Genomic DNA, 25,623 nt, shown 5'->3' on the forward strand with positions numbered 1-25,623 from the left:
TCCCCCTGTGATCATCTGGGAGCTTGGTGTACTTTCTTGCTAAAGACCTGCTCATCGCCAGGCAATGGGGCTCACGCCTTTAATCCCAGCCTTAAAAGGCAGAGACCAGTGGATCTCTGAGTTCAAGTTCAAGGCCAGCAGGGGTCTAGATTGTGACCATTTAAAGCACTTGTGCACTTCATCTATGCCATTTCATTAGCTGAGCTAATTGTCATTCATAGGCTAGATTTTTTTTTAAATATTTTATTTATTTTATGTATATGATGAGTACACTGTAGCTGTCTTCACACACACCAGAAGAGGGCATTGGATCCTATTACAGATGGTTGTGAGCCACCATGTGGTTGCTGGGAATTGAACTCAGAACCTCTGGAAGAACAGCCATTGCTCTTAACCACTGAGCCATCTCTCCAGCCCCATAGGCTAGATTTTTAAAACCATGTTTTAAGCTTAAAATTCCATCCTTTCTGTTTGAAAGAGGAATCAGTGCACTGGCAACGTCCTAAGAATGTCGAGGGAAATGTCCGGGAAATGAGGTCGTTCTCTTATAAACCGCGGGCCCCTTCTGCTGAAGTGGAGCTGACAGCTTACGTGCTTCTCGCCTACCTCACCTCTGCATCTTCCCGGCCTACGCGAGACCTTTCTTCATCGGACCTGACTACAGCATCCAAGATTGTGAAGTGGATCATCAAACAACAAAACTCCCATGGGGGGTTCTCCTCCACTCAGGTCTGTGGAGAGACCCTAGGAAGGAAAGAGAAAGCAATTAATCTAAATACAAACGCAGACATGTATATGCAGCTCTGACTCATATTTTCTCCACTCCTCCATCACCAAGTCCCACCTAATTCACACATGGAGCACTGCTGGGTCCTCCTTTCACGCCCCTTACCCTCTCTTCACACAGGTCCTCCACATCACCACGGGTCAGTTTCCCAAAGTACTGTTTTTGTAATGTTTTTTAAAACCTTACTACTTCCATGAGAAAAAAGTAACTTTATTTTCATCCACAGACTAAAATTCTCACTCTACCTAGGCTACTTCCTGTCCACAGCAGTGCCACAAGTCCTCGTGCTGATTTTGGAGTGGACTTGCTCCCATGTCTGAGACCATTTGAAACATTCCAGCTCTGCCATGGTGCTCCTTTCCCTCTACGTTTTATTATTCAAGATTTATCCTACTTCTCATCTTCAGTCTTCTTTTTCTCTCCGCCTGCATCTTCTTCCCCGTTTCTAGCTTGCAACAAATATCGCAACGCAGATTTATAAACTGCTGGGTCATATGTTCAGTTCACATTCCTGTATATATTGTAATGTGTGTAAACGATAGAACGGACTCCTCCTGCAGTAGCTAGATTGGGTCCCCCTTAGCTCGCAGGACCGAACCCTGGTGCTAACGTTGGACATTCAGGGTGGTCTCGCTATTGCTGCTTTCTCTGCAATGTCTGTATCTTTCTTTTTCTCAGGATACAGTGGTGGCTCTTCAAGCCCTCTCCAAATACGGAGCAGCCACTTTTACGAAAAGTAATAAAGAAGTGTCGGTCACCATCAAGTCTTCAGGGACCATCTCTCGGACTCTCCATGTTAACAATGGCAATCGCCTGCTGCTGCAGGAAGTCAGGCTGGCAGATCTGCCCGGAAATTACAGAACCAAAGTGTCAGGGTCAGGATGTGTGTACCTCCAGGTGAGACCTCCAGGGCCCAGAGGATGGGCTTGTGAGAGAGGGAATGCCAAGGCTTACATTTAATTGCACAATCGAAATGGAAATGTGTGCTAAGGGAATACCTGAGTTACTTAAAGGAGGCTGCAAGGTGTTCCAGCACTGAGATAAAGAACTTTGCTGTTGTTGTTTTCAGACATCTCTAAAGTACAACATCCTTCCGGAGGCAGGAGAAGCGCCCTTCACTCTGAAGGTCAACACTCTCCCCTTAAACTTTGATAAGGCAGAACATCACAGAAAGTTCCAGATCCATATCAACGTAAGGTAAATCCTAAATTATAAGCAGTCAATTTATAGAACATGTAAAGAAAAAACGGGTTAACTTCTGTGGAAGAAATGCATTGTGCAAAGTTAGGCTTAACAAAAATGGGCTCTTGTATTTGTTAACAAGGATATTTCCTTAACTCTTAATGAAAGGTCTTAACATTGAGAATATTTCTCAGAAATACACACACATACATAAACATGCACCTATATGTACACACACACATATATGTTCTAGCTGGAGAGAGGAGAGGAAAATGGTGAGGTTTCCACACAGCTACACAGATATGATAGAAAGAGAGCTGAGTGGTGAAGTTTAGACTTCTGGCGTCAGTGAGTCCTGAGGAATGCTGTAGGGAGGACTGATCTCTGTGTGTTATCTACAGCTACATTGGAGAACGACCCAACTCCAACATGGTCATTGTTGATGTGAAGATGGTGTCAGGCTTCATACCTGTGAAGCCATCCGTGAAAAAGGTAAAGCCTAGGCCATCAGTAGCAGATGTCTAACGCTAAACCGCTGGTGGAAAGGGCGAACCCTAAACCACTGGTGGCAATGCCATACTATTTGTTGACTTAATTTTATTGATGTAGCCTTCACAGAGCTTACTTGGCAAACCTGCCTCTCCAGAGTGTGACTTTGTCATTTGCTACTGTTTATACTGGTTAGGGTGTCAAGTTCTAGCCTCACACCCAAGGTACTAGCAAACCAGTAGCTATCAAGTATGTGGACATACTTTCCAAATACATGTATGCCCACATATATATATATATATATATATGAATCTCCTTATACATTCCTAGCATGTGTACATATCAAATATATGTATCTATACACATATATATGTGTATGAATAGAAAGGATTTATAAGTATCATCATCATGACTAGTATTCCTAAAGAAAGAAAATCAGTAGTTTGTATTCTCCATCAAAGTCTTTTATATGATAAACACCTGTAACTGCTCCTACCATAAACCTTCCTCACTCCATCACCAGCTCCAAGACCAGTCTAACATTCAGAGGACTGAAGTGAACACCAACCACGTTCTAATCTACATTGAAAAGGTAAGACGCTGAGACTCTGTGGGGTGTGTAAGAAGTGATAGAGGAAGGGCTGGGGCTGGAGAGATGTCCAGAGGTTAAAAGCACTGACTGCTCTTCTAGAGGTCCTGAGTTCAACTCCCAGCAACCACATGGTGGCTCACAACCATCTATAATGAGATGTGATGCCCTCTCTGGTGTGTCTGAAGACAGCTACAGTGTACTTATATACAATAAATAAATAAATCTTAAAAAAAAAAAAAGAAGAAGAAGAAGTGATGGAGGATCTAACAAGACCATCAGGAGCCAGGTGATAGTGGCACATGCCTTTAATCCCAGTATTTGGGAGGCAGTGGCAGGTAAATCCCCGTGAGTTCTGGGCTAGCCTTGTCTACAGAGTGAGTCCAGGGCAGCCAGGGCTAATAGGGAAACCCTGGAAAACTGTCTCGAAAGACAACAATAACAATAAAAGACCATCAAGGGTTCAAAGTCAGTCTTGCCACCACTCCTTTCTCACACAAGCACACTCTCGAACACACACACACACACACACACACACACACACACACACACACACACACACACACACGGACAAAATAGCTACAGAGAAAAAAGGGACTGGGACTCATCAGCAAGGCTAAATTTATGACATTTAAGTGGAATCACCTAATGTTTACATTCTATACACACAGTTTTCTAAGACACATTTAAATGTACATTGGTTAAATTCAACTGCACTGCAATTAGCCATGTGGCACGGCAGGAGAGCTCTCACACAGAAGAAATTCCTTTAGGTTGATTGACAGGTTCACTCTTTCACAACGAATCATTTTCGACAATACCTTTGGTTCTCATTTTTAAACTTTGAGAAAATCTGAGAACTGTTTCGTCACTAAAGACAATTAAAATTAAAGATTTATAATTTTCATTAGCTACGTTACACAGATCGAAGCACACCCCGTCCTCTTCCAGGCTGTCACGTGGGACAGCACACTCATACAGCTTGGTAGATCTTAAGAAACAAGACGGTGACTAATGACTAAGTTAACCATTGAGTCCAATGCTCTCACCTCCACAGCTAACCAATCAAACCATGGGTTTCTCCTTCGCGGTGGAACAAGACATTCCAGTAAAGAACTTAAAACCAGCCCCAGTAAAAGTCTACGATTATTATGAGACAGGTGAGTGGAATCCAGACACAGGAGCTTTGATAGGAGATAGTGCCTAATTTAATAAAAGGTCACCTTAAACAAAACACCACAGCATTTCACTGGGGGGAAAGTGAGTCTACGGTCATTTATAATTATGTTTTTATATATTAACCTCTTGGGTATGCTTTAAACAAGGCTTAGAGCCATTCTGATGAAAACATCATGAAAAAACTGGTCATGAGTTCTAAAATTTCCTTTTAAAGTTGCTTGCTTAGGGCTGGACTATTCTAGAAAGGTAGAATCACAGTATCTGTTTTGTAAGATCACATCTTGCTACTGATGTGTGACATAAAACCTACCATTTGACCTATTTGTTTTTTTTTATGTGCTGTAGATAATCCCTCCAATGGGGCTTGGAGGAGGACTGTATATAGTAGGAAATTCTTCCATTTGGTCCCAATTCTGAACTCGATCATACCATGCTAGCGGTGTTAACGGTGTCTCCTCCTTAACTGAGCACACACAGGGAACACACAGTCAGAGCAAGCCTGGAGCCCACCCCTCAGTTCTGCTCCTTAGCTCTGGTTCTCTTAGGCTCCACCCCCAATCAAAGTAACTCAGTTTAGCCTATATTTTCATTAATTCTACAGCTACAATTTATGCCTTCCTTCTTCACTTGTAGGGTTTTCTTCTTTCATAATTAACCACTTTCTACCCAATCATTTCTGTGTTCTAGATGAATTCGCCATTGAAGAATACAGCGCCCCTTTCAATTCTGGTACAGTATACTCGAATCCTATGCCAACCTAAAGAAAGCAAAAGAGTACCTGCTTGGACCTCCATACTAGACTGTTTTTTGAGTTTAACGTTTTCTATTATTAGTTGGACTGATTCAGGTACACTGTAGAAATTCTTAACAGAAAAAAAAAATGCTAGTGAACTCTAATTACTACTACCTGGACTGACTTGTTTTTAACTAAATTCATGAATCTGAGAGATGTATTTGAGAGAGAACATGAAGTTGGGTAGAGAGGAAGGCAGAAAGGACCCGAGAGGAGAAAGAATATGGGCAAGATACATAAAATTCTTCAAGTTAAGAAATACATATAGAAAATTTGTGAGACATAAAAATGGAATCACCTAATGTTTACATTCTATACACACACAGTTTTCTAAGACACATTTAAATGTACATTAAATTCAACCGCACTGCAATTAGCCATGTGGCACGGCAGGAGAGCTCTCACACAGAAGAAATTCCTTTGGGTTGATTGACAGGTTCACTCTTTCACAACGAATCATTTTCAACAATAACTTTGGTTCTCATTTTTTTTTTTTTTTTGGTTCTTTTTTTCGGAGCTGGGGACCGAACCTAGGGCCTTTCGCTTCCTAGGCAAGCGCTCTACCACTGAGCTAAATCCCCAACCCCTTGGTTCTCATTTTTAAACTTGGAGAAAATCTGAGAAAATTTGAGAAAATGTTTCGTCATTAAAGACAATTAAAATTAAAGATTTATAATTAAATATTAGAATTCGTTCTTTTGGTAGGTGTGTGACTTCCTCTGATATTTCTAACTATTCTTCTGTCTAGACTCTGAACAAGGAAATGCTTAAAAATAGGAACCTATAGATTTCCTCAGAAAGACTCCTCCACACGTGAAGAACCAAGACAGCAAGATAAATGGAAAGGAATTAAAAACCCATAAAATTTATATGTTGAATAAAGTTATGACATTTACAAACTGTGTTTTTTTTTCTTTTTGTATTTTTATATTTATTTTCTGAAATAAGGATTTTATTCTCCGCAGCACTTTTAAAATACCTAAGGAAGTTATAAACAGAGAGACACTGAGAAACACTATAAAGAGAAATTCAAAAAAGTGTCTTTGTTAACCCACAAGGGCATGGGGAAAATGAACCTCTGTTTTCTGACATTGAAAAACGGCCCAAATGCTCGCCAATAAGGCCAATGATGGTCTCACAAACTGTGGCATGTTCATTCCAGAGTGCTACTGCACAATATTAGATGGTGCACGCAACTGACAAACTCACCTGCCTACATGTGTTTTTCAATAAAGAGTTCCAGATAAAGAAAGAGATGGTGTCAGAAGTGAGGGTGACCTGCTTGGTCTTTTTTTTTTTTTTCCTTTTCTAGTTTATTCTTAAAACTGTTTCTAACTTTAATATATAATTTCACTTGATGTATCTCATTTGAACACGTAAAATGCTTACAAACAAAAAACAACCAGCAAAACTGTGGTTGAATATGCTTGGCCCAGGAAGTGGCACTATTTGGAGGTGTGGCCTTGTTGAAGTGGGTGTGGCCTTGTTGAAGTGGGTGTGGCCTTTTGGAGGAAGTATGTCACTGTGGGTGTGGGCTTTAAGACCCTCATCCTAGATGCCTGGAAGTCAGTCTTCTCCTAACGGCCTCCAAATAAAGATGTAGAACTCTTAGCTCCATCAGTACCATGTCTGCCTAGATGCCGCCATGCTCCTTCCTTGATAATGGACTGAACCTCTGAACCTGTAAGCCAGTCCCAGTTAAATGTTGTCCTTATAAGAGTTGCCTTGGTCATGGTGTCTCTTCACTGCTGTAAAACCCTAAGACACGAACTTTATTTTATTTGCATATTTTTATGCTGAATGTTCTCTCCTGCCAGAAGTTTCTGTTGCTCTGGTTGCTTCTAGAATCTTTCTTCTGAGCAGCCTTGTCTTCTGGCTTTGGAAAAACTTTTTTTCAGTGTGGATTGTGTCCGTGCAGCAGGACAGGGGAGCTCACGTGTGGGCTAACGGCAATCCTGGATGCTTTGTTCAGAGGCACATGGTCAGTGACAAGAGAATTTCCACCTAAACCTTCATGCTGAACTTTTGGTTCTCAGGTGTCTTGTCTTACTAATGTTCACTCCCAGAAGTTACTGCCCACCTCTCAGGAAACACCATCCATAGCTGCTCAGCCTGAGGTGTAGACAGACACTTACTCCCAAAGAAACCCACACCGGTGGGTTACAAAGTCCCACAGACCGACAACGGGATTATGCAGGGACATTTCTGAGTGTGTCCGCTCATCCTCAGATACGCAAGGAAGTTGTCAGCATCAGACGAGTAGCAGAGCAGTCATTCATGATTCGTGGGCTCAGCCCGATCTGAGGGTGGAAAGCAAGGCGTGGGAAGTTCTAAATGGGTTTTAAACCCTGGTAGGTAGATCGTGTGCTTCCTTCACAGCATGACAAACCATAGATCTACAAAGTGATTCAGGAAATGTCTGATGAAGTCCTCTGTCCAGGCGTCAGATAACCAAAGTCTTGGGGTGGCGTCCTGCTGCCATCTAACCCAGCCTAGTCCAGAGTCACAGGATGGGTTTGGCTTCTCTGTTTGTAGCACATCTGTACTGTAACCACATCTGAAACCTGCTTGGCTGCATCTACTCAGATCATACACAGCTGAATCACATCGATCTGCCCAGTACCGACTTTCTCATTTAGAGACCTTTCTGGAGAGTTTCACAATCGCGACGTTTCTGTAAAGGACTCTGGCTCCACACTGACTGGAAGCCAAGGAACTGGAGCCAGGCCTCTGGTAGAAAGTGGGTCCTGCTTTGGCCTGGGTGGGCTTTGACGTCATGAGAACTGTGTTAGCAGAGTAGGATGCTCAGATGACAACTGACAGGGAAGGGTGGGAACGAAAGGCCAGAGCCTGCAGACCCTGCCTTTCTCCACTTCTTGTGGCCTTGGAGGAGCCTGAAGGAGGAGCAGTGGGTACAGAAACCAGGAGAGAGGCTGTGTACTGTATCCTAGAATCTTGGAGTGAGTAAGGGGCATGGGTGCTGCCTTCCGATGTCGGGAATCATGGAAACCTGAGAACTGGGAAAAATGAATCCAACTATGGTCTGGGAAGATTCAGATCTGTGTCAAGCTCTCCAGTCTTCATGGTCTTCAGAAGCCAATCTGAGTCCTAGGGACATGCTGGCCTCCAAGAATGCCTTTTCACAACAGTTATCAGCTGTCATCACCTTCCATCTCTAACTGAGGGTACAGAGTGTGGTAGTGCGAAGTCCCAGATCCTCTGTGTTCTCAAGGTGACATGTCGACTTTCCCTGCCGTTCATTCACTGTCTGGAAATGACCTGACTCAGCGGACTCCCCTACAGAGAGCAGACCGCAGAGCGAACCTGTCCAAATGCCCCACGGTACTTGCCTGGGTCAATACAAAGAAGGCAAGTACTGAACAGGAAGATAATTCTTGCTTTCAAATCCTAGGCAGCTGTGTGACAAGGCTGGGACGATGTCCCCACCGTGGTTCCATATTGGACTAGGCCATCTTTGCGATCCCACTGGGAGGCCATCAACTACAGTCCCTAGGGTGTTCCAGATCAGACTCACCCAGACTCTGTTTACACAGCTGCCTACTCAGCAGCTCTCTCCTGCTCAGCTGTGAAGTCTGATAAACCAGAGACAGTCTCTCTGATAGAGATAAACCCAACAGTTCAGCAACCAGTAGGAGACCGCTCTGTCAGGTGGGTAGAGAAAGCATGTCCACAGGAGAAGTAGGAGGAGCACGTGCAGTTGGGAGGTGGGGGATGGGAGAGCTGGACAATGGGAAGAGGATGCGGTCACCAGCACTTCCTGCTGGTTGAGTGGCCCTGCCCCCATGGCACCTGTTGCTACAGCCAGTGACAAAGGCTCTTCTGTCCTGCAGTTGCATCCTCGGTGAGACAGCTAGGCTCTGCCATTGAGTTTTAATTTCAAGGGATGATGGGGTCACAGGTGCCTGTCATGCAGAACGGCAGAAACACTCAGCAAGGGTCTGCTCCTCCTGGCATCGCGCAGTGCTAGCCCTCGTGGCCACTGGCCCACCGTGGCCCACTGTAAACCTGGCCATCCCTGGAGTCCTACAGGCCTGTGGAGAGGACGGGGGATAAAACTTTGAGAAAACCCTTTCTCACACCATGTTCCCATCGTTTGTCTGTCTGTCCGCTAGTCGGGGAAGGATGGTTCCTGAAGGAAACGCAAGCCAAGAAAACATTCTCCTAGCTGCACCCCTGCTGTGGGCCTTTCCTGTTGCCCATGCGGGCAGCCAGCAGAGGGGGCAAGAGCCATTCTGTTTTCCTGTCCCTGACTCCCTCCCCGTCTACCAAGAGGAAATCAGCCACAAGGGGGAGCTAGAGGGAGACTGTTGTCCTCAGCAGGGTCTGAGGAGATTTCAGTTCAGATCGGAAAAACAGGGCCCTAACACGCATAATAGACCGGTGGAAACTCAACTAGGAGAGATTCTCAGACACTGGCATGAACAAAGACTCCCCACTCCTGGCCACAGAAATCACAACTCAGCCACCTCTAGCTTCAGCTGGGTGAAGACTCTGGAAATTTCCTACCACACTGAAGCCTTAAGTGGAGTCACCTGAGGCCAGTGAGTCCCAACGGCCTAGGCCCCTCGACTGCCCATGATCCTCTAGTCAATTACTCAGCTTTGTATTTGACTTTGTATGTATGGGTTTTGTTTGTTTTTGTATTTTTTCTCTAAATACGATTCCCCAAATTGATTTAACATCACTTCCTCAAAACATCACTGTTTAGCTTTGGGTGGGAAAGGAAAAGAGATTCAACAGATTTGTTAGCAGCAGCAACAGGGCTCAGGAAATACAGTGGAAGCTCTGAGGCACCACAAAGCAAGCAGAGCAGGGTGTCTGCTGTTTAAGGTTTCAGACAGAAGGGAAGGGAAGCAGGCTTAGTTAATATGTGACCCATGCTACATGACCAAGGTAGGGGACTAGGTCATACTTGAGTCATATGGAAGGGTCACTCTGTCTGGGTAAGGGAATGGGGGCTGGTTAATGTGAGCCATATACATGACAGTAGTCAGGCTGCCACTGGTCCCTGCATAGTGGGGGTGGGGCGGGGGGAGCCTCCGTGCTCTCTTGTAACCTTCTCTGTTTACGGCCTGGTAAACTGGAGGACATGGGGTCTCAAGTCAGGAAGCAGACGGCCTCCGGCTGAATTAGGGTATCACTGGGTTAGCAGCTCTGTTTGGTAGTGGGCGAGTAAGGAGATGGTCCTTGGGTCAGAGACTGGTATTTGAACACGTACCAGGAGGACATTGTCAACGTGTAAAACCATTTGGAGTTGGACTTGTTGGATTCTGGAAGAAATGAACAAGGATAATTAGAGGAGTTACCAACTAAACGGGCACGTCAAAGGAAGGAGGTAGCCACAGCACCCACATTTCTACTCAACTTCCTGGAAGATACATTTGTTACTGTGCTGGACTTTTTTCTGATTTGTTCAAAAGAACGAGTCAGGCTGTTTCTGAGATAGGTGAGAGGAGTTCGTGGGAGGGCAGAAAAAGAGTAAAGGTAGTTTTTAGTGGGGTTTGTATGGTTGTGTGTAAGGTTAATCTCAGTCAGGAACAAAGCAGCTTCTGAGTTCACACCAGGAAATCCGATTAGCAAGGCTTAGTAGCTCAAATCTTGAATGACAGACAGACAGACTGGCAGAAGACCAGAAATACTGGTTTCGAGCACTCCTCTATAAGGAGTTTGCCAAAACCCAATATCATTGTATTTCCCAAAGGTTACTGAAAACAAGCTCGGACTTAGGTTTGAACCCAAGGCCTCCAGCCTCCAGCTCTCAAGTGCTGATAACAAACATGGGACATCACACCCACCCTGTGGTTCCGACTCCCAAAGGTACAATGTGCACAAGTGAGCAATGTGGCATCCCACCCGCATGACAGCCAATCTTCACAATCAGTTTAAGTCACCAGAGGACGCGCTTGGGGGTGGGGGTGGGAGGAGTATTCCAGTAAGAAATAGCTGAGGAGGGCGGGCCCACTTTAAATGTAGGCTGCTCTAAACCATGAGCCCCAGACTGAATACTAAGAGGGAGAGGCTATCTGTGTCTTGTTCTGTAGTATTTGGTGGTTGTCTCTTGGAAGGCTGTTCCTTCCTGAAGGGAAAGAGAGGAGGAGTGGATTTGGAGGGGAGAGAAGGCGGTTGGGAGCTGGAGCAGTGGAGGGAGGGAAACTGTGGTCGGAATGTATTGTATGAAAGATGAATCTATTCTCAATAAAGAGAAAGAGGGAAACTAAATATTTTCACATGAGGCTAGCTGTTGTGTGGACAGCTGTGGTGGGTAAGTCGGCCATCTGTGCCTACCAGTTACGCTGTGACTGTAGCAACACTACTACTCTCTGTATAACAGCAAGGGAAAAGGCTTTCTAAATAAAATCTGGACATTTTGGGCCTCTTTTTAAAAAAATGTAAAGGGCAGTTGAGCACAAGCACTCGTCTCTGTCTGTTCCGTGGTGTGTGCAGATGAGAGGTGTCCCAGTCACACAGCTGCCATTACCACCATGGTAATATACCTGAGGAGACATCCCATGTGGATTTGTGGAAAAAATGTAATTGGGTTCAAAAAATATCATGTATTCCTTGGAAAACATGCCTATTCGCAGCTGCTCCCACAGAGTGACTGAGATCATATAACTCACACACACCCAACTCAGCAAAGCACGTTCCATGCAGATGTGAGTGTGTATAGCTTGCTAAATGCTAGACAAAGATGCAGGAAAAACAGGACACATCTGGAGCCAAAGAGCCTCCTGTGAAGACGGTCACCAGGATGCAACCTCTCCTGCCTCTTCTTGGGACCCTGAGGGCTGTGGCGCTACTAGGAAACCCTGTGTGTCTTGTCCAGAGCTTCTCATAGAACAACCCTCCACTAAGCTCCCTGGGGAGTAGGAGTACTAAGGAGTGGGGAATACCACTGTAGCTTAATCCATTCCTCCAGTAGATGAAAGTCCATGCTCAGGCTGGGATCCCAGGTTTCTGCCCTCTTTCTGGCCCATTGTTCTCCATGCAAACTGAGCAGCACCCCACCTCAACACCTCAGCACATGCTGATGCGCTTGTCCTCCTACCTGAGGAGCCCCTCTCAGGGTCCTCAAGTCAGCCCCCTTCATGTGCTGTCTTTGAGCTCAGCCAGCACAGTGTTGAGCAACACCCCCAAACACTGAAGACTTCTACCTCTGAGGGCTCCCGGTCTGGGAGATGGACCACACTTTAGAAGCTCGTTCTACCTCAGTGAGAAGCATTGCATGCACGATTTTCCATCCCGGGGCCTGCTCTGACACTGTAAACGCATGGGAAATAAAGGACTTCATGACCAGGGATCCTGGTCTCTGCTGAGGATGGATGGATAAGAGGCTGCACATCTCTCTCCTCCTGTCGTTCTCTTTTCCCTGCTTCCACAGTCATGGTTTTGGAGTTTTTCCAGGCACAGAGTTTCTCTGAGTTCTCTTGTGGTTTTGTCCTCTTCATACAGATGGGAAATGAGGAAGCCATGCTGAATCCCCAAGTACTTAGGGCAGTCTGGGTGACCCCTAGAGTCAGTGAAACTCAACAGGAATGCAGCAAGACAATAATCCCTCCTCCAGCCACACCCTCTCAGGGTTCTGATCAGCCTGTCTTATTGCTGCACCTGCTGGTTTTCACCCTATATAGGGACAGCGGCCTCCTCTCTCTGTCTCGTGACTTGTAAAGGCAAGAAACACCCTGAGGGCCTGAATTCAAGGGTGGGACAAGAGGGACATGACTGGTCACAAGGATTCTCAGATTTGAACCTTTGAAGCGAGAGATGGGTTGTTGGCAACGTTACCTCTCTGGTGACTTCCCCGAGTATGTTCATGACTCCTTCCGTAGCATGGGACGGCTGTCTTGTGTGAGCCTGAGAAGCACAAAATGTGGCACCAAACATGTCCAGGTCACTCCCTTGTCACTCCAGGAAGCCCCGACTTCCTTCCCCCTTTTAGCAACACTGTGTGTCCATGAAGACCTGGCGAGACCAACCCACCTCTGCCCTCCAGCACCTACTCCTGTGCTCTCTGCATTCCCTTCCACAACCGCCTGCCTGTTCCAGCACAGACACGGCAGGGGTGTGTCTCCACGCCAAATCAATGTCCTGGTGCCCTTTCCTGCAGGTCTTTCCTAACTAAAAATAAGAATCTGAAGGTAAACTCATTTTTCCGAACTCTTGACCTGGGGGATTGACGGGTTAATTAAAGGAGAGACTTCCTAGAATTTGGCGGAAGAAGTAAACAGCATCATTAGGAACCTCTGAGAGCCTGAGTTCACTAGGCTGAATGTGTGTCAAGAGAGGAGAGGAGAGCATGTGGGGAGCCGACTGTGAACAAGGTTGTGGTCACTCGGTTCTCACTTCACTGCAGGCTTTGATGTGGTCACACCTCAACTACATCAGACCTCGTGATCTTCTGTTTGTGTCTCATGTGGCCAGGGCCTGTGGTCACAAGGCACAGACATGGCCAGAGCCTTGTCCAGTTCCCAGGATTAAAAACAATAAAATAAATAAATAAATAAATAAATAAATAAAGTAAGTAAGTAAGTAAGTAAGTAAGTAAGTTTCTGTGGTCAGGTTAGCCTAGGCTCAGGCTGAAAGTGACCTCTGTCTGCATCTTTTGTGTTCATTTCTCAGCCCTCAGTTCCCATAGATTAGGCCTCTTCTTGTTCTTGTGAGGGATACTGGTCTCATTCTGCTTTCGTAGCTCACCAGATGTAACAGCAGCATGGAGTGCCCCCTGCTATTGTCTCCACAAACAATGACCTCTGTGACCAGAAAGAGTGAAGAAATGAATGAATACTCCTTCTGGGCTGCCTCCTGGATTTTATTTATTTTTTTCTTAATATCTCAAAATCCAACTCCCGATTATAAGGTTAGCAGGGAGGACAGATCCCACAGTGTCTCCTTGTAGGCCAAGTCCTACAAGAACTGTGTTGGACTCTGCTTGACTCTTCCTCCTCCTCCCTCCCTCTGCTAACCCTGGTGAATGACTCCCCGTGGAAGGTGATATAGCACTGATCACTACTCAGATACTTGGTGTCAAATGAGTGACATTTTTGTTGCTCCTAGGATGCTGTATTAGTCAGGGTTCTCTAAAGTCACAGAACTTATAGAATGAAATGTGTGTGTGTGTGTGTGTGTGTGTGTGTGTGTGTGTGTGTAATTCATTGAATGACTTACAGACTGCAGGTTCACCTAATCCAACAATGGTCAGCTATGAATGGAAAGTCCAAGAATCAAGTACTTGCTCACTCCCATAAGCCTGGGTGTCTCAGCTGATCTTCTGTAGATGCTGGGATCCCAAAGAAGTAGGCTCCCACGGCAGCGAAGGAATGGATGTGCTAGCATGGTTAGGGCAAGCAGGCAAAGGACTAAAGCTTCCTCCTTCCACTGTCCTTATAGAGGCTTCTAAGAAGGTGTGGCCCAGATTAAATATGTGTCTTCCTGTCACAAAATCTACATCACAGATTTCTAGATTGTAGTTCATTCAGGTATAATCAAGTTGACAATGAACAATAGCTATCACAGAATATGAGGTAATCAAAATCATTGCAGGACTTACTTTCATGCATTGGAGTGGAAACACGATATAGTATACTCTACCAGAATAAAAAAGGGACAATTGTTTCAGAAGGTAGTGGACATTATAGGGAAGGTGCTCCAAGGAGCAGGTATTTTAGCAGGATGCCCTATGGTTTGTTATGGTTTGTGTATGCTTGGCCCAGGGAGTGGCACTATTAGAAGGTGTGGCCTTGTTGGAGAAAGTGTGTCACTGTGGGGGTTGACTGGGAGACCCTCCTCCTAGCTGCTTCAGGATGCACAGTCTGCTCCTGGCTTCCTTTGGGTGAAGATGTAGAACTCAGCTCCTCCTGCACCATGCCTGCCTGGATGCTGCGATGCTGCCAGGCTCCTGCCTTGATGATAATGGACTGAACCTCTGAACCTGTAAGCCAGCCCCAATTAAATGTTGTCCTTTATAAGACTTGCCTTGGTCATGGTGTCTGTTCACAGCAGTAAACCTCTAACTAAAACAGGACTCATCGAAGCATGGTATTCAGGAAAAAAAAACTAAGATCATGAGAAATCTCCCAGAGAATGTCCAATCCAAGCTCCTTCCAGGCTGTGAATCCTACAGTGCAGGGGCACTGTGGCAGAAGTGCGTCTGTGTGTCACAGAATAGGCAAGCTAACTAGAACAGAGTCACTCAGAGGATTCGGTACCGGCCACATCCTAAGCCTGGAGGAGGTGGGAACAGTTCAGACTCTTTCTAGATGTGACAGAACCAGGAAACAGTTGCCCCCACAGAAGCATGATGGGACTGTTTCCTTTTTTGAAGGAAAGGGCCACTTGGTATCTTGAAATAATGTTGCCTTTAGCTGAGATTTGAGCATTGAGGAAAACCAACACTATATTTTATGCCAGAAAGAAATGCCACAAAACTGAGAGGACAATGGCCACTGCGGGTCTTCTTGAGGCTCAGATGTCTCAGAGCTGTCAACCCAATCTGGCTCCCAGATCTCTAATTCTGAAGCCCCATGCTTCTGGTCAAATCTACTCAGTGAGGGAGCCTGGCCCTGGCCACATTCTCCATCTCCTCACAGATGGGAGAAGCTAGAGAAGTTGACCAGAGGGGAGTGGTATTTAATTAACGTTAATTAAAACAACCAATCTCCACAGACATAAAACGCATGAGACCAAGAAGTGGAGAAGAAGTGCTCGGCTCTCATTGCCCTTCCTCCCCTCCCCCGAAGCTTCCCCTCACATCAGCAGGGCAGGTACTAGATACAGATTACCAAGGTCTGTGTCTCTGGCTCCTATTTAGCTAGAGAAAAGACGCCGACAACAAAAACAAAGCTTGTGGTCCTAGACTCTCCCCTGGGATTTCTCCTTCTCTCCTGTCTTAGCTACCTTTCTATTGCTGTGTAAGAGATGCCATGACCAAGGCGATTAAAAAAAAAATGTAATTGTGGGCTTGCTTATAGTTTCAGAGAGGATTCCATAACCACCATGGTGGGCAGCATGACAGCATGCTGGCTGGCACGGCGCTTAAGCAGTACCTGAGGGCTCACATGTTGAGACAACAACCATGAGGCAGAGACAGACAGACAGACAGAGTCACAGACAGAGAGCTAACTGGGAAACGGAATGGGCTTTTGAAACTTCAAAGCCCACCCCCGGTGACTCACCTCCTAATACTTCCAAAACAGCTCCACCAACTGGGGACCAAGCATACAAATTTATGAGCCTATGGAGGCCATTCTCGTTCAAGTCAGCACATCCTTACACCCCATTACTTCCCCATTTCCTCTTTCCTCAATTCACTTGTGTCTCCTGCTCAGGACACCCTTGCAGAGGGAGGAGGGGAAATGTACTGAAGGAGGGCTCCAGCAACAGCACAATACCTCGGGGGACGCCCCTTCCCTTTGACAATGGCCCCAGGTGCCACCTGGTGCTGGTGAGGCGACTGGAAGTCAGTTGGCAGCCAAGTCACTCCAGCCTCAGACAGCTCCTGCCCTTCGCGACTGAGCCGGTGTCGCGATTCAGCACCACGGACAGCTCCAGGAGCAGCCCCTGTGCCCAACCCTGCTGGGAGACAGCTTACTCCACTAGGTTTCCAAAAAGCCTCTGCCACCCACCCACGTACTGTATTTGACCACATGCGACTGAATGCAGCGATGAGCAGGAAAAGACTGAGAATCAGAGCAGAGGCCCTGGGCAAGCCGGATGGCCAAGAGGAAAAGGAGAGAGGCTGAAAGAGAAAACAGAAATGGGAGGGAGAAGGGAGAGGGAAGAGAGAAGGCAGAGAAGGGGACAAGGGAAGGAGCCAGGGATTCTGAAATGTTACTAAGTCCCTGGGCATGGTGGCGCATGCCTTTAATCCCAGCACTCGGAGTTCAGAGACAGGCGGATCTCTGAATTTGAGGCCATTCTGGTCTACAAAACAAGTCCAGGACAGCTAGGACTACACAGACAACCCCTGTCTCAAAGAAACAAGCAAACAAACAAAAAAGGTTACTAATTCTTTTTCCTACGTCCAGCCATCTCGGAAACTGAAACCCATCTTGCAGACCTTCTGATGAGGGGGGACACACCTGCCTCTTTTGTATTCGGCAATATGCTTTGCTGGGAAGCCCTGAGGTGTAGAACCATGAGCCTTCACGGACTCCAGAGAGCACATGAGGAACTTGTGCTGATACTTCCAGAACATTCTGAAATGACCATTCTGCTTGACATTCAAGGAAGCATTTATAATTAGTAAGTACTGGATTCAGTTTGGGATCCCCAAACCCAGAGGTTAGTGCCATCCAGTTTTAGAACGGGTCTCCCTACTTCAATTAACTCAATTAGGATAACCCCTCACAGGCATAGCCAGAGGACAAGGATTCTGTCAGACTGACCGTTAACAATGTGAGGTCCCATGTGTGTGTATAGTGTGCAGTGTGTATGTACCTTATGAATGTGAACATACATATCCACATGTGTATACATGTATGTAGAGGCCATAGGTTATATCGCATGCCTTTACTGCTCTCCACCTTATTTTTTGAGATGAGGTCTTGCCACGTCCCTGGCATAAGCTACCACATCGAGGGCTGGATGGGTACTGGAGATCTGAACTCCGGTACTCATGGTTGGACGAGTACGTGAGCCATCTTCCCGGGCCTCCCAATGCTATTTAGAAGACGGTTACGTGTTTTCCTTTGACTGTTTATGCTACTTCCGTATCTTGGCTGTGCCCCATTCACCGCTTGCCACGCTTGGTGGTCAGCGTGCTGCCTTGCACTGCATTGGCAGCTGAGATGAGAAAACACTCAATGATTAGTTTCTGAGGCACAGTGTCGGCCGGTTCGTCCTACTACCCTCTTTTAGCCTTATCAATGTGTTGTATATTATTTATGTGCATTGGTGTTTTGCCTGCATTGGTCTGTGTTAGGGGACCAAATACTGGAGGTACATACAGCTGTGAGCTGCCATGTGGGTGCTGGGAAGTGATCCCAGGTCCTCTAGAAGAGCAGCCCTTACTGCTGAACCATCTCTCCAGTCTGGTTTTATAGTTTTTTTTTTTAAATGTTAAATCAGTGAAGTTTTATTACATAGATTTGTTCATTTTCTGCATTAATGATTGCAAACTTAGGACCTGCTTTATGACTTTAATACTCTGTCTGAATTAGGATCACTATGTAGGAAATTTTGTTTAATTGGAGACATTTTGTTTACTTGCTTGTGTATTTTTTATTTTCAGATCTCCTTAGTTTATGTGCATGTATTAATATTCTGCCCGGGTGTGTGTATGTGCACCATGTGTATGCCTGGTACCCACAGGGGTCGGAGGGGAGTGTCTAGTTCCCTGGAACTGGGGCTATGGAACTGTCATGCGGGTACTGGGAACCAAACAGGCCTCCTCTGCAGGAACAACAAGTGTAATTAACTGCAGAACCATCTCTTCAGCCCCGGTGTATTTAATGTGTAGCCCAAGACAATGCTGCTTTATCCAATGTGGCCCAGAGGAGCCAACGTGATCACTCCTATGTGGATGATGCTACCTGGTGCTGCAGTCAGTTCCAGGCACAGCCTTTTCTGCCTTTGAGCTAAAGCTACAGTGGCCTCTGTGCTGGGCATTGCTTGAAACAGGGAATCTGCTCAGCAGCATTCGCAGTTTAAACTCCTCTGCTTTCAGGTGAATTCACGTTTCCTCAAGATGGAGGCTTTGATGGGTGCCTTCTTGTCTTCGGCGCACCTTCCCCACCCTCCTGGTGCAGAGTTCCAATTACGACTGTGTCCTCGGCCTCCTTGTCTGCCGCTCTGTGTTCTCCATCACTCTGCTGAGTGGACCGTTTTTATCTTCTCCTAATCTATCTAGTACAACCTCCTGGACTAAAAACTATGGATGCCGTATGAACCAGAGTCCCCTCTCAACCCTTCAGAAGGCCAAATTGAGCCCAGTAAGTGTTCAGACAGTATGCTCAATTAAAGACTGAGATAACTGTTGGTATCCAGAAGACAGAGGGCGAGGAGTACGTGTGCTCGATTGTGGGGAAGGAAGGCGCTCTAGCCCTGTGCAACTCACTTTTCAATGGGCTTGGTACAGGCAGGCGGGCAGCTGAGCGTCTGTGCACAGTGCTTTGCCCAGCATGCACAAAGGCCTGGGTTTGACCCCTCAAAGGCTACAGAATTAAATGACATGGTAATATATTAGGATAAATTATGTGTATACATATGTGAGTGTACACACACACACACAGGCAGCTGTGTGTCTATACATACATATTTGCATTACGTATGAGGTACATATGATATAATGTATTTTCATGTATATATAGTTTAAAGTAAAATGTCTCAAGATTTAGATTTCCAGGAAAAAAAAAAAACTACTATGATTTGGCTTAGAAATGTTCCTCACAGACTTGTGTGTTTAACACCTGGCCTCCAGTTGGTGGCGCTGTTCTAGAGACTTGGGGGACAAGCTGGGGCAGGTATTCACCAACAGTAAACTTTTGAAGGTTATAGCTCTGTTCTGCTATGACCTCTCCTCTCAGTTTCTGAGCAAGTACCACATGAAAAGTCCCTGCTATGAGCCGCCATTACTACATATTAGTCCACTCCAGATGCTAAGTCTTCCTCCAGCAGGATAGACGTGTCTCCTGAACAACAAACCAAGATAAAGCTCTCCTCAAGTTGCTGCTGCTTGGGTCACATCCGTGAGAGCAGTAACTAACTCAGCAGTCATTTCTAGGCTTCCTCTTAGCTGTGCCACACACATATTTTGAAAAATAACCCTAGGGTGATTTTTCAAATCCAACATGGGGATATTGATGAAGACTTTAGATTGTGAAGAGCGGCGAAGCCTTTGGTCCTCTGCCCAGGGCACTGGTTGAATGCATCCCCTTTGCCTTTTTGCACTTGTGGGACATTTGCAGCATTATTTGGGGTGGAGAGTCACTTCATTTCCACGCTCAGGGCTCCCAGCTGCTTCTGGTCAGGTATAACCTCCTAGTCTACTCCAGCTGGGCACGGAAGGGATGGAGTGTGGAAGAGACAGGTGAATGGGATGGAATTTGAAAGTGGCAGGGTTTTTCCTAACCTGGCTAGCTCCCATATAATTAAGACAGAGACTCAAAGATCTATTCAGCAAGTGTTAAGACAATCACTGAGCAGATATTTCTAATCTTCTATGCTTTCTAGCTACTTCCCAGCCACACACCCGAGTTACTTGCATTTAGTCTCCCCTTGGCTCACTCTGCTGTAACTGTCTGTCCTCATAAAGAACCCATTTGGCATCTCCTCCTCATGCTTAACCTGGTGACCTTTTTCTTTTTTCCTTTTCTTCTTCCTCTTCCTCCTTTTCCTCTTCCTCCTCCTGCTCCTCTTCCTCCTCCACCTGCCTTCTGGCTGCCCTTCTCCCTGACTCCTCTCCCTTGGATCCCTGGCAGGGGTCAGAAGTCCAGCCTTCCTATCTCCTCTGCCCAGTCACTTTTTATTCAAGTTCAGCTTTTTATTAACCAATCAGAAATGATTGGGGAGCATCCTTTACACCACATTGACACAGGAGATTCTTCAATGCCTGTGTGTGGACTATAACCAGATGGGGGTGGGGTGTACAGAAATCAGTATCTGGATACACAGTGCACAAGACCTTCCCCCAACACAGAAACATCAGCTTCTGCCCAGAAGATTCATTGGATTCTGGACTGTTGGGGATCATTTTTGTAGGGGACAAATAGGGGTCCTTTATTCTTCATTGTAAGAGCTCATTTGTACATAGTGTAGGAAGAACCAGCATAGGCACACTGTACACAGCCCAGGCCACACACTTTGTCAGCACCTTGTTTGTTGTGAGTTAACCTCTAACCGGGATGTAACCCAGACGCCTCAGGAAGAATGTAAGACTCGGTGGCCCTGGGAGTCTGCAAACCCTCACTACACAGGAAGACGATGATAAGGAGAGTACAGGGGACGATAAGGGGAGAAGCTTTAAGACCATGAGTCTCAGAAACAAGGCTGGCCACCTGACCAGGGGGACAAGTTATGGCCCCACCCCATCTGCCACCACACACACAGAATTTCTGAATCATGCGGATTCTTCTTGTGCGTTGTTAGGAGACGTGACATGAAGCAGATTATCATTCTCGGAGAAATAAAGCGGAAAAGCCTGGAGCTGTGTTTACGGGCATTAGCCTCACTAATATATGTTAGGGATGCTGGTCTGAGCCAACACATGTATTTGAATCCATGCTTTAAGGATCTCTGGGACTTGACTTCTTAGACTGGAAAACAGGCAATAGTAACTGTGTTTCCACCACAGGAATTTAGGATTAACCAGCCATTCAAATAAAGCATGACCACGAATAAGCATTTGATTCGGGCGAGCATAAACAAGGCATATATTGCTACATTCCTGGTTTCCAAAAGTGATAAATGGGGCTCAGTGACTCTGTTGGCTACTTGTCTCATCACTGTGACAAAACATCTGATGAGAAGCAATTTAAGGAAGGAAGTGGGGGTTTTGGGGCTTTGGGGGTTTGTTTCAGCTCACACGTATGAGGAAAAGACAGGAACATCACAGCAGCAGGAGCCTAAGGCAGTGGCTGCTCACACACATTTGCATCTGCAGTCAGGAAACAGTAATGGATGCTAGAGCTCAGACCACTGCCACCTTCTTATTCAGCCTAGGATCCAGGCTGGTGGGCCAGGCACTGCAGTACAGAACTTCAATCCCAGCACTCGGGAGACAGAGGAAAGTGGATCTCTATGAGTTTGAGGCCAGCCTGGTCTACAGAGTGAGACGATAGAGTGAGAGGATATAGTGAGACATTGTCTCAAAAAGGAAAAATCTTTCCACTTCAATTGACCTAATTTGGATAATCCTTCATGAGCATACCAAGAGGCTGTCCTGTAATCTTGGTTGTCAACTTGACTGCATCTGGAATCGACTGAGAGAGATGTCTATGAGCAGACTTCCAGCAGCCAATCCAAATGTAAGGAAATTCAAGGCAGGGCACCAGTTTCTGCATTTTTGGCTTCTCGTCTCTCACTGGCAAGTTCATCTGCCCTGTTTGAGACTCGGTCTACCTCACTGCTGCCATTGCCACTGACATGCAGCCTTCCTCAGAGATTTTTCTTCATGCAGTGGGCAGCAGTTAACAGTCTTATGCCCAGATCTGAGGGTCCCCAAAGAGCACCTGAAGTTGAACTCATGCAAAGGCAAAGAGCCCTTATTCAAGCTCAAGCTGGGGCCCTTAGGCTCCTCTGACAAAGCAAGGTAGCACAGAAGGCCCCAAGCACTAAGATTCGGCCCTTTTTTATTTATTATATATGAGTACACTGTAGCTGTCTTCAGACTCACCAGAAGAGGGCATCAGATCCCATTACAGATGGTTGTGGGCCACCATGTGTTTGCTGGGAATTGAACTCAGGACCTCTAGAAGAGCAGTCAGTGCTCTTAACCGCTGAGCCATGTCTCCAGCTATTGGCCTTTTTATTGCAGTTACAGCGAGGGACTTACCAACTTGGCAGTTACATGATTGGTTAACAATGATTTCAGTTGGCTTAAGCAATCTATCTATATCTATCTATAGCCTCTGGAACATTAGGTATTTTCCTGCTGGTAGCCCACGTCTAGGGTGGCTCCTTTCTAGAACAGTTTGTGGTTTTTCCAGTAATTAGAGTTTAACCTGAGGACAGGGCCTGGTGCATAAAATGGAGGCCTGGTTACAAGATGGAGTCTCTCTTGTCAGGTTGGAGCCCTTCAACAGAAACTCTTAAGTACCCAAAGTGCTGAGAACGAGTCAAGGTTGAATGCTGGGCCTGAATGAGGATAATTTTATTGAATGCTGGGCCTGAATGAGAATAATTCTATTACTCCTACACAGGCTCAGGGAGCTTCATGGAAGATGGGAGGAGGGGGGGTGGGGGCGTGAGGACCAGAAGATGGGGAAATGTACTGCAGAAGGACATCTTCCGGGCATGACTCTCCATTGCAGCTATATTCACTGCAGCTGTGCTTACGTGCACAAGACTGGGGCCGTGGACATTTCCTCATGGTAAGGGAGGGACTAAGCGGGACAGTTACTGCTTGATGAGGGAGGTGTACTTACGTCACTTTTTCAGTGGTATAGCCACTGGTAAGCTGCCCTTAAGCTAGGAAATAACCTCCTACCCACTGCTCTAAATCCAGTGGGCCACACAGAAAAAGGCATCAAAATAGGAGCAGAGCCTGTTGAGCAGAGAAGATCCAGTGAAGGGTTTTATTGCGATGAATAGACACCATGACCACAGCAACTCTTATAAAGGTGGTTGACTTACAGTTTCAGAGGTTTAGTCCATTATCATCGTGGCAGGAAGCATGGCAGCATCCAGGCACACGTGCTGAAGAATCCAAGAGTTCTGCATCTTGATCAGGAGGCAGCCAGGAGGAGACTGTCTTCTGCAGGCAGCCAGTGGCACGGGCCATGCCCACTGGAAACAGCGAGACTCATGAAGCCAGCTCAGCTGCTTGACACAGTTCCAGCAAAGCCAAGAGATTGCTGCAATCTCTGTCCTTCTGCCTCTCACTTTTGGGTTTTGGTCTCTGAGTGTCGCACTCCTGAGGACTTCCTGCATTATGATTCACTGTATGCCTTTTCCTGAGAAAATTGTGTCTCCGTCTTTTCAGGAAAATCCTAACATTAACTTTATCTGGCCACTGTTTGGAAGTCTTCCTTACGCCTTGGAGACCATTAAGCACACATAAGCACATAGCTAGATGAGGACATTACTCCAGGAATCTGCTTGGGGTCTCTGCCCCTGAGCAAACTTGAACTGTGTATTTGCAGAAGGGCAAACAGACACAATTGACAAACTCTTGACTGTCGGGGAGAACAGGTTATAGATTCTAGGTCTTTGTTTATTATAGGCTTAGGGCTCCTGAAAATATAATTTAAAGAGAAGGGGCCATGCAGGTTACACTCCTGGAAGAATAAAACTCAGTAAATAAGACAGATGGACTAAAGCAAGCTTTCCCTACCTTACAGGGTAGATGAAGCACTATAGTAGAAGTTAGGTGTTAACATTTGCTATGCATAAAAAGACTGTTCAGATCACTTCTGCTTGTCTAGAGCACTTTCAAACTCCAAACACTGTGTTCATTCTCCTCTATGGCCTGCCCTACCAGCAAAGACCTTTAGACTCTCTCTCCATGCCAGGGAAGGCCCCCCCCCCACAGGCCAGGATAGGGGCATAGGAGACCTCAAAGCCCACCACCACAGTGACACACTCCAGCAAGGCCACACTTACTCCAACAAGACCATATTTCCTAATAGTGCCACTCCCCCTGGGCCAAATACTCAAATACATGAGTCTGTAGGAGCCATAGTTAAACCACCACAAAGGGAACTAAAAAGAGAATGGAGGGTGAAGTTCATTGTATAAATGAAAAATTTACTATATGAATTATACAAATGAATAAAAATCCAAGGGTCATGAAGCATGTATATATAAAATCATTATTTAAAGATATAAAACTAAAAATCATTGTATGTATATTAAACTGTCTAAGTAAATAAGTCCATAAAAGAACCCAGCTTCTTCCACCATGTTAACATGGATTAGAACAATATATGTCTCAGGACCAATTTTCTGCAGTACTTGTTTTTACTGTTGTAAGATTCCCAGGCAAAGCCACCTTAAGGAAGCAAGGGTTTATATTAGCTCACAGTTTGAGGGCACAGTCCATCTTGGTAGGGGAGCCCTGGTGTGGGAACCTGAGGCGGCTGGTCACACAGTACACAGAGCAGGAAGCATGGATGAATGGTAGTATCCATGGCTTCCTCTTCGCTATTCATACCAAACCTTCACCCCACAGAATGATACCACACTTAGGATAAGTGATCAAGGGTGGGAGGGCCCAGCCCCAGCCCACTGTGGGTGTCCATCCCTGGGCTGGTGGTCTTGGGTTCTATAAGAAAGCAAGCTGAGCAAGCCAGGGGAAGCAAGCCAGTGAGTAACATTCCTCCACGGCCTCTGCATCAGCCACTGCTTCCTGACCTGCTTGAGTTCCAGTCCTGACTTCCTTTGGTGATGAACAGCAATGTGGAAGTGTAAGCTGAATCAACCCTTTCCTCCCCAGCTTGCTTCTTGGTCCTGATATTTGTGCAGGAATAGGAACCCTGACTAAAACAGATAATAAACATTCACGTTATCATAACCACAAGCATTAGTTTGGCTTCCCCAGGAAAACAGACACAGTTGGGTGCATGAGTGCATGCGTGATTATGCAGTCTAACTCTTCAGATGAGGCTATCAGGCTGGAGAACACAGAGGGACTAATTTTTAGTTCACGAATGCTGCTGGCTTTTACTTCTCTATCGGCCTTTGTCCTATTCAATGTCCCCCTTCATTTGCATTACTTAAACGGCTAATGTTAATGTTACACTCATCCACAAACACCTTCCCAGAAGCCAGGGGAACAAAGTCAGACCAGCTCTCTGGGCACTGCAGCTCTGTCAAGCTGGTTGAAACATACTATCACACCAGTAATGGCCTCATCCCTGTAGCACCCACATATACTCCCAATGCACAGCCCATTTCAATTAATCTTGTAAACCCTACAAAGTAAGTAAA

General features: G+C 46.0%; 1 protein-coding gene and 1 long non-coding RNA gene across 2 annotated transcripts in view; one reads left to right on the top strand and one right to left on the bottom strand.

Moving 5' to 3' along the window:
- LOC116903209 (alpha-1-macroglobulin) overlaps positions 1 to 5,918 on the top strand; it is a 48,248-nt gene extending 42,330 nt beyond the window's left edge. Inside the window, exons 29-36 of the mRNA XM_032905583.1 lie at positions 479 to 729; positions 1,466 to 1,684; positions 1,857 to 1,984; positions 2,371 to 2,461; positions 2,982 to 3,050; positions 4,105 to 4,207; positions 4,914 to 4,955; positions 5,768 to 5,918. Coding sequence (XP_032761474.1) covers positions 479 to 729; positions 1,466 to 1,684; positions 1,857 to 1,984; positions 2,371 to 2,461; positions 2,982 to 3,050; positions 4,105 to 4,207; positions 4,914 to 4,955; positions 5,768 to 5,790 — 926 coding nt within the window. The 3' untranslated portion in view covers positions 5,791 to 5,918. The remainder of the gene's footprint in view (positions 1 to 478; positions 730 to 1,465; positions 1,685 to 1,856; positions 1,985 to 2,370; positions 2,462 to 2,981; positions 3,051 to 4,104; positions 4,208 to 4,913; positions 4,956 to 5,767) is intronic.
- Positions 615 to 25,623, bottom strand: part of LOC116903210 — a 52,181-nt gene continuing 27,172 nt past the window's right edge. The window contains exon 3 of the long non-coding RNA XR_004388261.1: positions 615 to 744. This is a non-coding gene — a long non-coding RNA (uncharacterized LOC116903210). The remainder of the gene's footprint in view (positions 745 to 25,623) is intronic.

The sequence above is a fragment of the Rattus rattus genome, chromosome 6, assembly GCF_011064425.1.
Source record: "Rattus rattus isolate New Zealand chromosome 6, Rrattus_CSIRO_v1, whole genome shotgun sequence".
Lineage (NCBI taxonomy): Eukaryota > Metazoa > Chordata > Mammalia > Rodentia > Muridae > Rattus > Rattus rattus.